The 16606-nt window shown below is 44.0% G+C and overlaps 1 protein-coding gene across 2 annotated transcripts in view; it reads left to right on the forward strand.

The window, feature by feature from the left end:
• The window catches only part of LOC134983596 (zinc finger protein OZF-like), a 38143-nt gene extending 22962 nt beyond the window's left edge, over positions 1-15181 (forward strand). The window contains exons 5-6 of one of the 2 annotated variants that reach the window (XM_063949263.1): positions 3576-3813; positions 13925-15181. In XM_063949263.1, coding sequence (XP_063805333.1) covers positions 3576-3813; positions 13925-14976 — 1290 coding nt within the window. In that variant the 3' untranslated portion in view covers positions 14977-15181. The remainder of the gene's footprint in view (positions 1-3575; positions 3814-13924) is intronic. The other variant, XM_063949264.1, reaches the window with a different exon arrangement.
• The last annotated feature ends 1425 nt before the right edge of the window (positions 15182-16606 follow it).

The raw sequence follows: 16606 nt of genomic DNA on the forward strand, positions 1-16606 counted from the left end.
TCCTCGCCGGTTTTTCAAATCGGCCTTACCGTCTTCTCCCCCAGAAAGGGAGATAGTGTTAAATGCAATTCACAAATTGTATCTTCAACAGGTGGTGGTAAAAGTTCCCCTGCCTCAACAAGGGAGGGGATATTACTCAACCCTGTTTGTAGTCCCGAAACCGGACGGTCCGGTCAGACCCATTTTAAATGTAAAATCCCTGAACCTATACTTGAAAAGGTTCAAGTTCAAGATGGAATCGCTCAGAGCGGTCATCGCCAGCCTGGAAGGGGGGGATTTTATGGTATCCCTGGACATAAAGGAGGCATACCTTCATGTTCCCATATATCCACCTCATCAGGCGTACCTGAGATTTGCGGTACAGGATTGTCATTACCAATTTCAGACGTTTCCATTTGGGCTTACCACGGCCCTGAGGATTTTCACCAAGGTAATGGCGGAAATGATGGTGCTCCTGCGCAAGCAAGGTGTCACAATTATCCCGTACTTGGACTATCTCCTCATAAAAGCGAGATCACGACAGCAGTTGCTGAACAGCGTGTCACTTTCACTGAAGGTGTTACAGCAACACGGCTGGATTCTCAATATCCCAAAGTCGCAGTTGGTTCCTACGACTCGTCTGACCTTCTTAAGCATGATTCTGGATACGGAGCAGAAAAGGGTTTATCTTCAGATAGAAAAGGCCCAGGAACTCATGACTCTGGTCAGGAACCTATTGAAGCCAAAACAAGTGTCAGGTCATCGCTGCACTCGGGTCCTGGGAAAGATGGTGGCATCTTGTGAGGCCATTTCCTTCGGCAGGTTCCATGCAAGGACTTTCCAATGGGACATACTGGACAAGTGGTCCTGGTCACATCTACAGATTCATCAGTTGATCACCCTGTCCCCCAGGGCCAAGGAATCTCTCCTGTGGTGGCTACAGAGTGCTCACCTTCTAGAGGGTCGCAGGTTCAGCATTCAAGACTGGATTCTGGTAACCACGGACGCGAGCTTCCGAGGTTGGGGAGCAGTCACACAGGGAAGAAACTTCCAAGGTCTATGGTCAAGTCAAGAGACTTGTCTTCACATCAACGTCCTGGAGCTGAGGGCCATATACAACGCCCTTCGTCAAGCGGAGACCTTGCTTCGCGACCTACCGGTTCTGATCCAGTCAGACAAAATTACCTCAGTGGCTCATGTAAACCGCCAAGGCGGCACAAGGAGCAGAGTGGCAATGGCGGAAGCCACCAGGATTCTTCGTTGAGCGGAAAATCATGTAAGCGCACTGTTGGCAGTGTTCATTCCGGGAGTGGACAACTGGGAAGCAGACTTCCTCAGCAGACACGACCTGCATCCAGTAGAGTGGGGACTTCATCAGGAAGTCTTCGCACAGATTGCAAGTCAGTGGGGACTGCCACAGATGGACATGATGGTGTCCCGCCTCAACAAAAAGCTACAGCGGTATTGCGCCAGGTCAAGAGACCCTCAGGCAGTGGCTGTGGACGCCCTAGTGACACCGTGGGTTTTCCAGTCGGTCTATGTGTTTCCTCCTCTTCCTCTAATCCCAAAGGTGTTGAGAATAATAAGAAAAAGAGGAGTGCAGACAATTCTCATTGTTCCGGATTGGCCACAAAGGGCCTGGTATCTGGATCTGCAGGAGATGTTCAGAGAAGATCCGTGGTCTGTTCCAAGACTTACCGCGGCTGCGTTTGACGGCATGGCGGTTGAACGCCGGATCCTAGCGGAAAAGGGCATTCCGGATGAGGTCATTCCTACTCTGATAAAGGCTAGGAAGGACGTGACAGCAAAATATTATCACCGTATATGGCGAAAGTATGTTTCTTGGTGTGAGGCCAGGAATGCTCCTACAGAAGAATTCCATCTGGGCCGTTTCCTTCACTTCCTACAAACTGGAGTGAATTTGGGCCTAAAATTAGGCTCCATTAAGGTTCAGATTTCGGCCTTATCCATTTTCTTTCAGACGGAATTAGCTTCTCTCCCAAAAGTACAGACTTTTGTGAAAGGAGTGCTGCATATTCAGCCTTCTTTTGTACCTCCTGTGGTGCCTTGGGAACTTAACGTGGTGTTGAGTTTCCTTAAGTCGCACTGGCTTAAAACAGTGGAGTTAAAATATCTCACTTGGAAGGTGGTCATGTTGTTAGCCTTGGCTTCGGCTAGGCGAGTGTCGGAATTGACGGCTTTGTCTCATAAAAAGCCCTATCTGGTTTTTAATATGGATAGAGCGGAATTGCGGACCCGTCCTCAATTTTTGTCTAAGATGGTGTCATCTTTTCATATGAACCAACCTATTGTGGTGCATGTGGCTACGCGAGACTTGGAGGATTCAGAGTCCCTTGATGTGGTCAGGGCTTTGAAAATTTACGTGGCCAGAACGGCTAGGGTCAGAAAAACATAAGCACTGTTTGTCCTGTATGCAGCCAACAAGGTTGGTGCTCCTGCTTCAAAAAAGACTATTGCTCGCTGGATCTGTAACACGATTCAGCAGGCTTATTCTACGGCCGGATTGCCGTTTCCAAAATCGGTTAAAGCCCATTCCACTAGGAAGGTGAGCTCTTCTTGGACGGCTGCCCGAGGTGTCTCTGCATTACAACTGTGTCGAGCTGCTACTTGGTCGGGGTCAAACACCTTTGCAAAGTTCTATAAGTTTGATACCCTGGCTGAGGAGGACCTCCTGTTTGCTCAATCGGTGCTGCAGAGTCATCCACACTCTCCCGCCCGCTTGGGAGCTTTGGTATAATCCCCATGGTCCTTATGGAGTCCCCAGCATCCTCTAGGACGTAAGAGAAAATAAGATTTTAAACCTACCGGTAAATCTTTTTCTCGTAGTCCGTAGAGGATGCTGGGCGCCCGTCCCAAGTGCGGACTACTTCTGTAAGACTTGGATATAGTTTTGCTTACATAAGGGTAATGTTACAGTTTTCATCGGTCTTGGACTGATGCTATGTTGTTTTCATACTGTTAACTGGTTTGTTTATCACAGGTTATACGGTGTGAATGGTGTGGGCTGGTATAAATCTTGCCCTTGGATTCACAAAAATCCTTTCCTCGTACTGTCCGTCTCCTCTGGGCACAGTTTCTCTAACTGAGGTCTGGAGGAGGGGCATAGAGGGAGGAGCCAGTGCACACCCATACCTAAAGTTCTTTCTTAAAGTGCCTGTTCTCAGTCCACTTGTGTTTTTTTATGTATTGCTTGTTTTTAGACATTGCATGTTAGTATTGTATTAAATTCAATTTTATTTACCATACCAGTGTGTTTCAACATACGCTTTCACACCTGGGTATTATCCACATACATAGGTGACCGTAAGAGAGACCAGCGCCATTGTAGAGAGAGCACACCCCTTTTCCATTTTGCACTTTTGTACTGAGCCCTTAGAGAGCTCTGGCACTCTCCACACGGCCAGCTGTCTCAGTCCTATACAGCGCAGACTTGCTACCCCCGCCTTCCAATTTGCTCCTACGGAGCTCGTCTATCCCCATGGTCCTTACGGAGTGTCCAGCATCCTCTACGGACTACGAGAAAATAATTTACCGGTAGGTTTATAATCTTATTGTTTTCTGTGTGTGTTATGTAGGGCGAAGAACTGACTGATATAAAGGCAGAAAATATAGAGGGCGAAGAAGAGACGGATGTGACTGATAATAATGTAGAAATTATAAAAGGAAAGGAAGAGACATGTGTAATTGATATAAAGAGAGAAGAAGAGATTTATGTGATTGATAACAAGGCAGAAAACCTAAAGGAAGAGGAGACATATGTGTGGGGTGATCAGCAGTATAAGGAGGAGGAAATTCCTACAGGTATCAGCACAGGTGAGTGCTAAATGCTTATTACTGAACAGAGTCACAGTAGGGATGGTTGGGGTTAGAATTAGGGGCAACGCTGGGGGGGGGGGGGGATTGGTAGGTTTATGCTGCAGGGGAGGGAGTGTTGGGCACCTAAAAATAGGATTTTAATTACCTACCGGTAAATCCTTTTCTCTTAGACATTAGAGGATACCGGGGTCCACAATAGTACCATGGGTATAGACGGGTCCACTAGGAGCCTTGGGCACTTTAAGAAATCAGTAGTGTGCCCTGGCTCCTCCATCTATGCCCCTCCTACCAGACTCAGTCTAGAAACTGTGCCCGGGAAGACGGACATATCCTGAGGGAGGATTTAACAGAACAGTGGTGAGATTCGAACTAGCACACATAACTAAGAGGGAAGCCATGCTAAACAAACTTGAACAGCAACAGCTGAACCACCAATAATACTTAACCAAGTAACTGTGCAGGAAACACGAAGCACTGGGCGGGTGCCCAGTATCCTCTACGGACTACGAGAAAAGGATTTACTGGTAGGTAATTAAAATCCATTTTTCTCTTACGTCCTAGAGTATAGTGGGGTCCACATTAGTACCATGGGGATGTACCAAAGCTCCCAAACCGGGTGAGAGAGTGCTGAGGTTCCTGCAGAACTGATTGACCAAACTGAAGGTCCTCAGAGGCCAAAGTATTGAACTTGTAGAACTTAGCAAACGTGATCGATCCTGACCAAGTAGCCGCTCGGCAGAGCTGTAAAGCCGAGACACCCTGGGCAGCCGCCCAGGAAGAACCCACCAACCTAATAGAGTGGGCCTGTACGTTAGGAACCGGCAATCCTGCCGATGAAAAAGCCTGCTGGATAGTAAGCCTGATACAGCGAGCAGTAGACTGCTTTGAAGCAGGACACCCAATTTTCTTGGGATCATAGAGAACAAACAGCGAGTCAGATTTTCTCTGACGAGCTGTCCGCTTCACATAGATCTTCAAAGCTCTCACAACATCCAAGGACTTTGAGGTAGCAGAGGTGTCTATAAGCACCAGAACCACAATAGGTTGATTGATATGAAACGCAGACACCACGTTTGGAAGAAATTGCAGACGAGTTCTGAGTTCAGCTCTATCTTCATGAAAAATCAAATAGGGCTTTTGTGAGACAACGCCCTTCAGTTCCGACACACGCCTTGCTGAAGCCAAGGCCAACAATGTAACAGTCTTCTATGTAAGAAACTTTACGTCAACCTCCTGTAAAGGCAAAAACCATTCTGATTGTAGAAAGTGCAACACCACATTGTCTGGAAGAAAATAGATAAGGCTGAAATCTGGACTTTTAAGGAGCCCAAACGTAGGCCCCCATCCACACCTGACTGTAGAAAAAGGAGAAAACGTCCCAGTTGAAATTCCACTGTAGGAAATTTCCTGTTTTCACACCACAAGACATATTTTTTCCAAATACGGTGGTAATGTTTAGACGTTATCCCTTTCCTGGCTTGGATCAGGGTTGGAATAACCTTGTCCGGAATGCCCTTCCGGGCTAGGATTTGATGTTCAACCTCCATGTTGTCAAATGTAGCTGTTTTAAGTCTGAATAGATGAGCGGCCCCTGTTGTAGAAGATCCTCTTAAAGAGGCAGAGGCCATGGGTCCTCTAGAAGCATCTCCAGTAGATCTGCTTACCAGGCCCTTCTTAGTCAGTCTGGACCAATGAGAATTGCTTGAACCTTTTCCCTTTTTATTCTTTTGAGAGTGTCCACCGCCACTGCTTGTGGGTCCCTCGACCTTGAACAATACTGCTAGAGCTTCTTGTTGAGACAAGAGGCCATCATGTCTATTTGTGGGATTCCCGACCGATGTGTCAAGGACTCGAACACCTACGGGTGGAGGTTGTGTCTGCTGAGGAAGTCCGCTTCCCAGTTGTCTACTCCCGGAATGAAGATTGGCGACAGCGCCACCGCGTGTCTTTCTGCCCAGAGGAGAATCCTTGTTACCTCTGACATTGTTGCTCTGCTCTTCGTTCCGCCCTGTCGGTTTATGTACATTACTGCCGTCACATTGTCCGACTGAACTTGAATGGTGTGATCTTGAAGAAGATGCGATGCCTGTAGAAGGGCGTTGTATATGGCCCTTAGTTCCACAATGTTGATCGAAAGGATGGTTTCCTGACTTGACCATTTTCCTTTGAACTGTTCCCCTGGGTGACTGCTTCCCAACCTCTGAGGCTTACATCTGTGGTTAAAAGAATCCAATTTTGAATCCCGAACCTTTGACCCTTGGTCAGGTGAAAAGTCTGAAGCCACCACAGAAGAGAAATCCTGGCTTTTAGCGACAGACATATCTCCTGGTGTGAAGATACGATCCGGACCATTTGTCCAACAGATCCAGCTGGAAGGGTCCTGCATGAAACCTTCCGTACTGCAGAGCCTCGTACGAGGCTACCATCTTCCCCAGATAGCGAATGCATAGATGCCCCAATATCCGGGTTGGTTTTAGAACATCCCGCACCATTGACTGGATTACCAATGCCTTTTCCAATGGAAGGAATACCTTCTGTTCCTCCGCATCCAGTATCATTCCCAGGAACGGATGCATCCATGTTGGTTCCAGGTGGGATTTTTGTAGGTTCAGAATCCACCCGTGATCCTGGAGTAGTCTGGTTGAGAGGGCAATGCTGTCCAACAACCTCTCCCTGTATAATGCTTTTATCGGCAGGTCGTCCAGGTACGGTATTATGTTCACGCTTTTCTTGCGGAGGAGAAACATCATCTCTGCCATTACCATCGTGAACACCCTCGGTGCCTTGGAGAGGCCAAATGGCAGGGCCTGGAACTGGTAGTGACAGTCCTGCAGTGCAAACCGTAGATAAGCCTGATGAGGCGACCAAATCAGGATATGAAGGTACGCATCCTTGATGTTTAGAGACACCACAAATCCCCCCTCCTCCAGTTCTGAGATCACCTCTCTCAGAGACTCTATATTGGACTTGACCACCCTTTAAGTACGGATTCAGTGACTTGAGGTTTAAAATGGGCCTTACGGAACCGTACAGTTTCGGTACTACAAAACTGGTTGGAGTAATAACCCTCGTTTTGTAGTTGAAGTGGAACTTGGACAATGACCTGCGTTTGTACCAGTTTCCGAATTGCTGCTTGCAAAATCATACCTGCTTCTGGAGAAGCTGGTAAGCCTGATTTGAAGAATCCTATGAGGTGGGAGTTCCTGAAACTCCAGTCTGTATCCCTGAGGGACAAGGTCTGTGACCCAGGGATCCTAGCATGATGTTGCCCAAACGTACTGAAATAACCTAACCGGGCTCCCACCTGCCTGTCTTTCATGCAGTACGGTCCACCGTTCTGAGGGAAAAAGGGAAGGCGGAAGCTACTGCACTAGTAGTCTATAATTTTGTAGTTTTACATTTCTTCTCTCAACCCCATATTATTTTCTATTTCAGAGATTTGATTCAATTGTGGGGTTGCTGCCACACACTATATTGTTGCTAACAGATAGGAACTAATTCACAAAAAGAAGGGAAAGGATTGGTCTCAGGTGGCGCACAAAATTAACGACTTCATAAAATATAACTTTTAATTCTTTATTCTTAAAAAACCCGTAACTGTGAAATATTAAACACCAACATACAATGACAAAACAAAGTGTTACATATACTGTAATAAAAATACACACTGTATTTCATGTGTCGTGCACTGCTCATATGTAATAATTAATGTGATGGGTACAATAACCTCTATTAATATTGTGTATACTGTCTGTTATTAATTGTAAGTAAATCTGATTTTCAATGCTTGTGTAGCAGTTATTGATTATTTCTAATAATTTTGTTCCAAGTTTTCTAATATAATCAGGAATAGAATGATTTGAGATAGTAAGTATTATCATAATCTGTTATCTGCTAGCTAGTGTTCCCTCCTCATACATCACCATATAATATATCCCACTGTACGGTTGAGTAACCAAAAAATGCCCGTATGCCACTGTACTAGTTTATGCAGTTGTAATGCATTCTGACAGGTAAAATAATTTGCTTACAACTAGAAGTTATCCCAGGTAAGGAGTTTAATTGTACTGTAATCACTAATCATCGCTCTCAAACCCCGTTGTCAGCGTTTTTAGTGATATATATCAATCCCTTATTAGGGTACACGAAATGTCGCATATCACTGCTGGCGTCATCAGCCTTTTGTCACAGTGATTATAGCGTATACTGAAAATTTCAAGTATTACTCTTTTGATAGCAACTCCGCATTGTTGCATTGTATTATGCTCTGATCGTTGCTGGCATAATCAGCCTTTTGTCGCAGAGATTGCAGCGTGTACTCAGAGTTCAAATGTTACACCTTTGTTAATAATTCAGCATTGCTATATTATGTTATGCTCGAGTCACTGATAACCGCTCCCAAACCTAGTTTTCAGCGTTTTTAGTGGCATGCATTAATCCCTTTTTGGGGTATACAGTGTGTCATATATCACTGCCGGCCTAATCAGCCTTTTATCGCAGTGATTATAACGTGTGCTCAAAATTCCAGTGCTACTCCTTCAATAGTAATTCAACATTGTTAGATTATACATCAAGGTTGCAGAACATGTAGTATAATCAGTTGTTATTATTTTGTATATATAGTGGATGTAGAAGTTTCCTGAGGGGGATCCACTGTACTTGTTATCACAATTATGGTAGTATTGTGTTAGGATGCTTCCTCTCTACAATGGATAACATAAATGTGAAAACTTGGTTATTATAATAACCGATATACTGCAATTTTCTGTACTTCGTGTGGAGCCTGAGAGTCAGCTAATTGTACAAAATATTATTAAGTATCAAGACTTCTGCTGTCCTCTCTGTTATTGTACTGCTGCTCAGTTTGTATCCTGGGCAGCTACATGTAGCAATTGTGATTACTTTCCTATTCACTTGACAGGGAGCAGTTGTTACAAAATACGTAGTAACCATTTGGGCTGTGGTACGTTCTATTCTTCCCAAATGGTTACAATTACTTAAAGGTTGTGTATCAGTAAAAAAAAAGCCAGCCATTACCCACTTTATAATCCCAGTTTCAGAGTGAGTTATATCATTCCCCATATGCTGCACGCGGCTGCATGCAGTCTGACACTGGGCACTAACAGTGATGATATTACATTCAGTGTGGGAGGCAGTGTTTCTATATTCTCTAGTATTAATTATTCGTTTTAAGTTGTTTCCACTGCATCACATAAATCTGAATAAAAATGAAGTGTCTAATCCTTTATCACAGCCTGGTATTGTGCCCTTGCCTAATTGCTAAGCTAATAGGTTGCCTGTATTACTTAATAATTGCTCAGGTCTCCAATAGCTCTAGTACAAGCATCGCTCCACATTGTGAGTACTCCCTAATCTTATTCATATTTAGACAGTAGTACACATTATTAGCATGCACAAATTATTAACACATTAGTACAATGTGAAAAGCCGACGCGCGTTTCACAGATAGTTTTTTCAGGGCTTTTTTTTACTGATACACAGCCTTACAGCAGTACAATAACAGAGAGGACAGCAGAAGCCTTGATACTTAATAATATTTGGTACAATTAGCTGACTCTCAGGCTCCACACGAAGTAGAGACAATTGCAGTATATCGGTTATTATAATAACCAAGTTTTCACATTTATGTTATCCATTGTAGAGAGGAAGCATCCTAACACAATACTACCATAATTGTGATAACAAGTACAGTGGATCCCCCTCAGGAAACTTCTACATCCACTATATATACAAAATAATAACAAATGATTATGCTACATGTTCTGCAACCTTGATGTATAATCTAACAATGTTGAATTACTATTAAAGGAGTAGCACTGGAATTTTGAGCAGATGTTATAACCACTGCGATAAAAGGCTGATTAGGCCAGCAGTGATATATGACACACTGTATACCCCAAAAAGGGATTAATGCATGCCACTAAAAACGCTGACAACTAGGTTTGGGAGCGGTTATCAGTGACTAGAGCATAACATAATATAGCAATGCTGAATTATTAACAAAGGTGTAACATTTGAACTCTGAGTACACGCTACAATCTCTGCGACAAAAGGCTGATTATTCCAGCAACGATCAGAGCATAACAATGCTGAGTTGCTATCAAAAGAGTAATACTTGAAATTTTCAGTATACGCTATAATCACTGTGACAAAAGGCCGATGACGCCAGCAGTGATGTGCGACATTTCGTGTACCCTAATAAGGGATTGATATATATCACTAAAAACGCTGACAACGGGGTTTGAGAGCGATGATTAGTGATTACAGTACAATTAAACTCCTTACCTGGGATAACTTCTAGTTGTAAGCAAATTATTTTACCTGTCAGAATGCATTACAACTGCATAAACTAGTACAGTGGCATACGGGCATTTTTTGGTTACTCGCACGTACAGTGGGATATATTATATGGTGATGTATGAGGAGGGAACACTAGCTAGCAGATAACAGATTATGATAATACTATCTCAAATCATTCTATTCCTGATTATATTAGAAAACTTGGAACAAAATGATTATAAATAATCAATAACTGCTACACAAGCATTGAAAATCAGATTTACTTACAATTAATAACAGACAGTATACACAATACTAATAGAGGTTATTGTACCCATCACATTAATTATTACATATGAGCAGTGCACGACACATGAAATACAGTGTGTATTTTTATTATATGTAACACTTTGTTTTGTCATTGTATGTTGGTTTTTAATATTTCACAGTTACGGGTTTTTTAAGAATAAAGAATTAAAAGTTATATTTTATGAAGTCGTTTATTTTGTGCGCCACCTAAGACCAATCCTTTCCCTTCTTTTTGTGAATTAGTAAGGTCCACCACCGTCATGCTGAATTCTTTGAGGAAGCAGACCCGTCATGTCTGCTCTTGGGAACCTGCAGCTGCTGGTTTTCTGTGTTTACCTTTATTACCTTTGAAGGCTGTAGAAGAACCCTTGGATTTGCCTTGAAACTTCGCTGTCCAAAAGGACTGCAGAGTTGGAGTAGAGTAGGTTTTCCTAGCTGGGGGTGCTGCGGAAGGAAGGTATGTAGACTTACCCGCCGTAGCCTTGGATATCCACATATCCAGTTAATCTCCAAAAAGGACCTCGCCTGTGAATGGGAGGCTTTACATGCCATTTCTGGAATCTGCATCCGCAGTTCACTGGCGTAACCACAATCCCCTGCGTGCTGACACTGCCATGGCAGTAGTGCGTGCGTTGAGCAAACCAATTTCCTTTATGGCCTCCACCATAAAGTTAGCAGAGTCCTCAATATGCTGTAGGAGTAAAATGATCTCCCCCCTGGGTAAGGAATCTAATCCATTAATTAGATTACCTGACCATTTAGCAATGGCCCTAGTGATCCATGAACAAGCGATAGTGGGTCTCTGGGCCACCCTAGCAGCAGAGTATAGGGAATTGAGAGTGGTCTCAATCTTGCGGTCAGCCGTGTCCTTTAAGGATGCTGCCCCAGGAACAGGTAAGACTCTTACGTGACAACCTAGATACCGATGCGTCCACAATCGGCAGGTTTTCCCATTTCTTTCTATCCTTCAAAGGAAAGGGAAAAAAAATCGAATTAACCTAAGGGCATTCAATTCCTTTGATGCAGGAAAAGTAACGAAGGACTTCTTTTTTACATTAAAATAAGATTCCTCCCCTACCTCCGCCACCTTGTCAGGAATGTGCAGGACATTTCTGATAGCTTCTATCAAAGCCTGTATTTCTTGTGACAGGGCCCCCACTCACATCTACTTCACCCTCCTCTGGGTCTGATGTATCGTCATCAGTATCAACCTGGGCCAGAGTACGCTTTTGTGGCAAATGGCAGGTGTCTGAGACGCAGGTATGGGAACTGAATCTCTATTCATCCGGTCATCCAAAGACTGTCTTAAGTATTGCGTCTCTTTCTCAGTATGGGATAATTTAGTAGAAATATTAGATATCATCCCCTTAATGGAATCTAACCATGGGGGTTCTGACCCACTAGCCTGAGAATGTGTACTATTCTGAGTACAGGGTAGTGAGTGTCCAGGGGAGGACAGACACTCTGCAGAGCAGGAAACAGAGTCCCTGGACATGTTAACGTGAAGGTGAAAACACAGTTTGACCCACACAGAGCCCGCAGGGAGAAACAGAAAATGGAGCCAGCCACACTGCACCCTTGTAGCCAAGTAAAACTTAGCTGGGTCGCCACACTAAGGCCCTTATAGGGCTTAGTATTCTTCTGCACTCGCCCCCCTTTTCCCTTTTAAGACCCCCTGGTACCGCTGAGGAGACGTGGAGTCTTTGTGGAGGAGCTGCGCTTCCCTGCGATGCCTGCCAGTGTTAGCTGCAGAGGGAAAATGGAGCTGGTGAGCAGCAGTATCCTCTCATAGTGAAGCCCTCTTCCATAATGGCGTGCTGCTTCCTGGTCTTTTTTATCCTGGCCTTATTTGCTTAATACAGGGTTAGAACCCCTGTTAAGCTATTTAGCCAGTGTGGGTAATCATTGGTGGCACTGCGCGCTTGCCTAACAGCGGGACATACTGACCGCATGTCCTCCTAAGCCTCCCAGTGCGCTCCTACCCTCATGCGGCTTATCCCGCCGGCGACCCGCTAACCGGGATGCCGGCGTTTTACTCAGCACTTCTTTCTTCTGGCTCTGTTAGGGGTGGCGGCGTACTGCGGGAGGGTACGCTCGCCATGGTGGGGCTTGCGAATGATTCCTTTAGGAGCTCAGTGTCCTGTTAGTGGAGAGGCGGGACCATTAACTCTGCAGGAGGTTGGGCCGTTCCCCCCCCCCCCCCCCCCCAAGTCCCAGGAAGCAGGCAGTCTGGTGCCACCCAGCAGTGCCTGAAAACAACAAATAGAAAATAAATGCAGAAAACTCTTCAGGAGCTTCCCTAAGCGTGACCGCCTCCTCCGGGCACATTTTCTAAACTGAGTCTGGTAGGAGGGGCATAGAGGGAGGAGCCAGTGCCCACTATTGATTTCTTAAAGTGGCCAAGGCTACTAGTGGACCTGTCTATGCCAATGATACTAATGTGGACCCCAGTATCCTCTAGGACATAAAAGAAAGGGAGGGTAGATTTTGGCTTTCAGGGTGCTGCTGTCGGTCTTTCATACCCAACCCCAACATTGCAGCATATGCAGTCACAATATCCACAAAAGCGGTGCCAGCTGAACTCACAGGTTCAGTGTTGCTGTTTGTATTGGGGAGGAGAAGATAGTGTAGGTAGGGAAGCACAAAAGGGAAGAGGGCTATGCTCATTTGAGCTTACAATCTGTAGGTGGAGGGCTGACCAGGGAGACGTTGAAGAGCATAGAAAGGTGTTTTATAATGACAGCAGGAAAGCTTTAGGAAAGAAGTCTGTTTTAAAAGCCTGTATGAGGCTTTGGAGAAAGGTGAAAAGGCTAAGAGTGTAAGTGTACCAGTGGTGAGGAGTAGCACAGGCAAGGTCTTGGAGGCAGCAGTAGGAGGAGATAATGAATTAGGAGGAAAGCCACCAGTCATTTGCGGACGGAAGTTGGCAGTGGGCTTGTAGAGGGAGATGCATTTAGGGATGTAGGGGGGACGGGATTGAGTGAGGGCTTTATAGGTTAGGGGGGCCAGTCTAAGGTCTATAGTAGAGGGGAGGCAGAAGCAGCTAGTTTGGAGAAGATGAGCCTGTCACCAGTATTAAGAACAGATGGAGAGTGGAGTTGGAGAGATAGAATGGAGGGTGATTGGAGATGGAGAGGCCACATAGGAGGAAGTTACAGTATTCCGGTTTAGAGATGACTAGTGAGTGGATGAGGGTCTTAGATACCTCCCAGGATCTGATCTTGGAGATCTTTTGAAGGTGGAAGCAGCCAGACTGAGAGAGGGACTGAATATGCGGATTGAAGTAGAGGGCGGAGTTAAGGATAACTCCAAGACAGCAGACTTGTGGGAATGATGGTGATGTTGTCGATGGATAGTAAAATCATGGGAAGTGAGAGGATTCCAAATGGTGGGAAGACGATCAGCTCAGTCTTAAGCATGTTTAAACAAGCACTGAGACATTCATGAACACTTGCTCCTTAATGTAAACAATTGTCTATTTTCATATATTTGTTTCCAGTAGATGAAGAAACAAGCCGAAATACCTTTGAGGGAGATCTCATTGTGTCCCCAGATTTTAAAATAGAAGATAACACCAGACAAGATTCTCCAGGAGAATACCCCATTGCCCTAAATATACATCCAGTACGTCACAGTGCAGATGTATCATCTGGTCCCTCAAATCATGAAGAATGTTCTGCAGATAATTCAGATCTTGCTATACAAAGTACAGCTCATAAAGATGTTACATTATTATCTTGTTTTGAATCTGGTAAAAGTTCTATATGTCAGTCAGTTTTTGTTAAACAGAAACCATTTCCATGCTCTGAGTGTGGGAAATGTTTTACAAGGAAATCGCTTCTTGTTGCACATCAGAGAGATCATACAGGTGAGAAACCATTTCCATGCTCTGAGTGTGGGAAATGTTTTACACAGAAATCAGATCTTGTTAGACATGAGAGAATTCATACAGGCGAGAAACCATTTCCATGTTCTGAGTGTTGGAAAAGTTTTACGGAGAAATCAGCGCTTGTTATACATCAGAGAAATCACACAGGTGAGAAACCATTTCCATGCTCTGAGTGTGGGAAATGTTTTACACAGAAGTCAATTCTTATTACACATCATAGAAGTCACACAGGTGAGAAACCATTTCCATGCTCTCAGTGTGGGAAATGTTTTACACGGAATTCAGTTCTTGTTACACATCAGAGAGGTCACACAGGTGAGAATACATTTCCATGCTCCGAGTGTGGGAAATGTTTTGCACGGAAAGCAAAGCTTGTTATACATCAGAGAAGTCACACAGGTGAGAGGCCATTTGCATGCTCCGAGTGTGGGAAATGTTTTGCACATAAATCAGTTCTTGTTACACATCTGAGAAGTCATACAGGTGAGAAACCATTTCCCTGCTCTGAGTGTGGGAAATGTTTTTCACAGAAAACACATCTTGCTAGACATAAGAGAATTCATACAGGAGTGAATCAATTTACATGTTCAGAGTGTGAGAAATGTTTTAGAAGAAAATCACATCTTGTTATGCATCAGAGAATTCACACAGGTGAGAAGTAATTTCCCTGTTCAAATTTAGAAAAATGATTAAAGTCACGTATTGTTAAACAATTGTTCACACAGATTTTCCCAGGTGAAAATGTGTAAATTGAAGGTGTTTTTTTCTATAGAACAGATTTTTTTTTAAGCATAGTATTTTTCCTGGCACTGTGTCTCCATTTTTTTCTCCATTATATAAATGCTTGAGCTGGTGTTTTATTGTTCAGATTGTATTGTGTATGTTTTTTCTTCTTATCCATTTTACAGATAATATCTATTAACTGATTGGATTGAAAGGAAAGTAACTTTGCAGCATGTGTAGTAGTTTTTAGAAATGGATCACCCAAATGTTATACAAGAGAATAGGAGGACATGAGGAACAGTGTTCAAGGAGATGACTGGGGGGTAATCTCCTACTGACTAATATTAGGCCATACATTTTGAGACCTGACTGGCCAGTTCATACCATAAATATTCTTTTTGTATAATCTGTTTTTATTTAGAGAAATATGAAGATTACATATCGTTTAGACAAAAGTGTTTCTGGACATAAAGTTACAATCAATTGCTGTTTAGCCTTAAGGAGCAGGGTGGCTAACCCCCCTAGACACAAGAAGTCAGAGCATTTACAAACATTAGTAGGGTGTTCTATGAAATTGTCGCAGTCCCTGCTCGCTGTCTATCCAAATTGAGAATGTAATCATGGTAACATAAGTAACTCAGTGGAAAAACTATAGAAAAGACCGAAGTATGAAATGAAGGGAAAGGTAAAAGAAAACGTAGTGTGACCGAGCCTGGGGGCCCACAGACTAAGGGGGGGGTAGAAAACACATCTTGCTAGACATAAGAGAATTCATACAGGAGTGAATCAATTTACATGTTCAGAGTGTGAGAAATGTTTTAGAAGAAAATCACATCTTGTTATGCATCAGAGAATTCACACAGGTGAGAAGTAATTTCCCTGTTCAAATTTAGAAAAATGATTAAAGTCACGTATTGTTAAACAATTGTTCACACAGATTTTCCCAGGTGAAAATGTGTAAATTGAAGGTGTTTTTCTACAAAATATTTTTTTTAAGCATAGTATTTTTCCTTGTGCTGTCTCTAAATTTTTCCCCCCTCATTATATAAATGCTTGAGCTGGTGTTTTATTGTTCAGATTATATTGTGTTTGTTGTTTTTCTTCTTATCCATTTTCTCTAGCATCCATAAGGGTTATTGGGGTAACACATTAGTACAATGGGGTATAGACGGGTCCAAAGGAGCCAGTGCACATTAAATTTCTTCAACTGTGTGTGCTGGCTCCTCCCCTCTGTGCCTCCTCCTACAGGAAGTTTAGAAAAAAGTGCCATCAGGAGAGGATGCACACTCTGCAAGCTCCAGAGTTTTTCTTCAATTTCTTTTAAACTTTTGTTCACCGTGGGACTTAGGGGACGACGGTCACTGGCCTCATGAGGTGCAGAGCAGCTTCCCCGCTGCAGGACCACCGTCCTGAGGGGCTGTTTGTTCAGCAGGGTGTTGCGCCTTGGCTGTTGCGGCCGCAGCATGCCGCACACCCCTAACGCTGCCTGAAGGTGATCGTCGGTGGGGAGTACAAACCGGGGGCCCCGGCGAGTGAGGGGTCCCCCAGTTCACTGTGCGACAGAAGCGC

Source organism: Pseudophryne corroboree (assembly GCF_028390025.1).
Source record: "Pseudophryne corroboree isolate aPseCor3 chromosome 3 unlocalized genomic scaffold, aPseCor3.hap2 SUPER_3_unloc_2, whole genome shotgun sequence".
Taxonomy (NCBI): Eukaryota; Metazoa; Chordata; class Amphibia; order Anura; family Myobatrachidae; genus Pseudophryne; species Pseudophryne corroboree.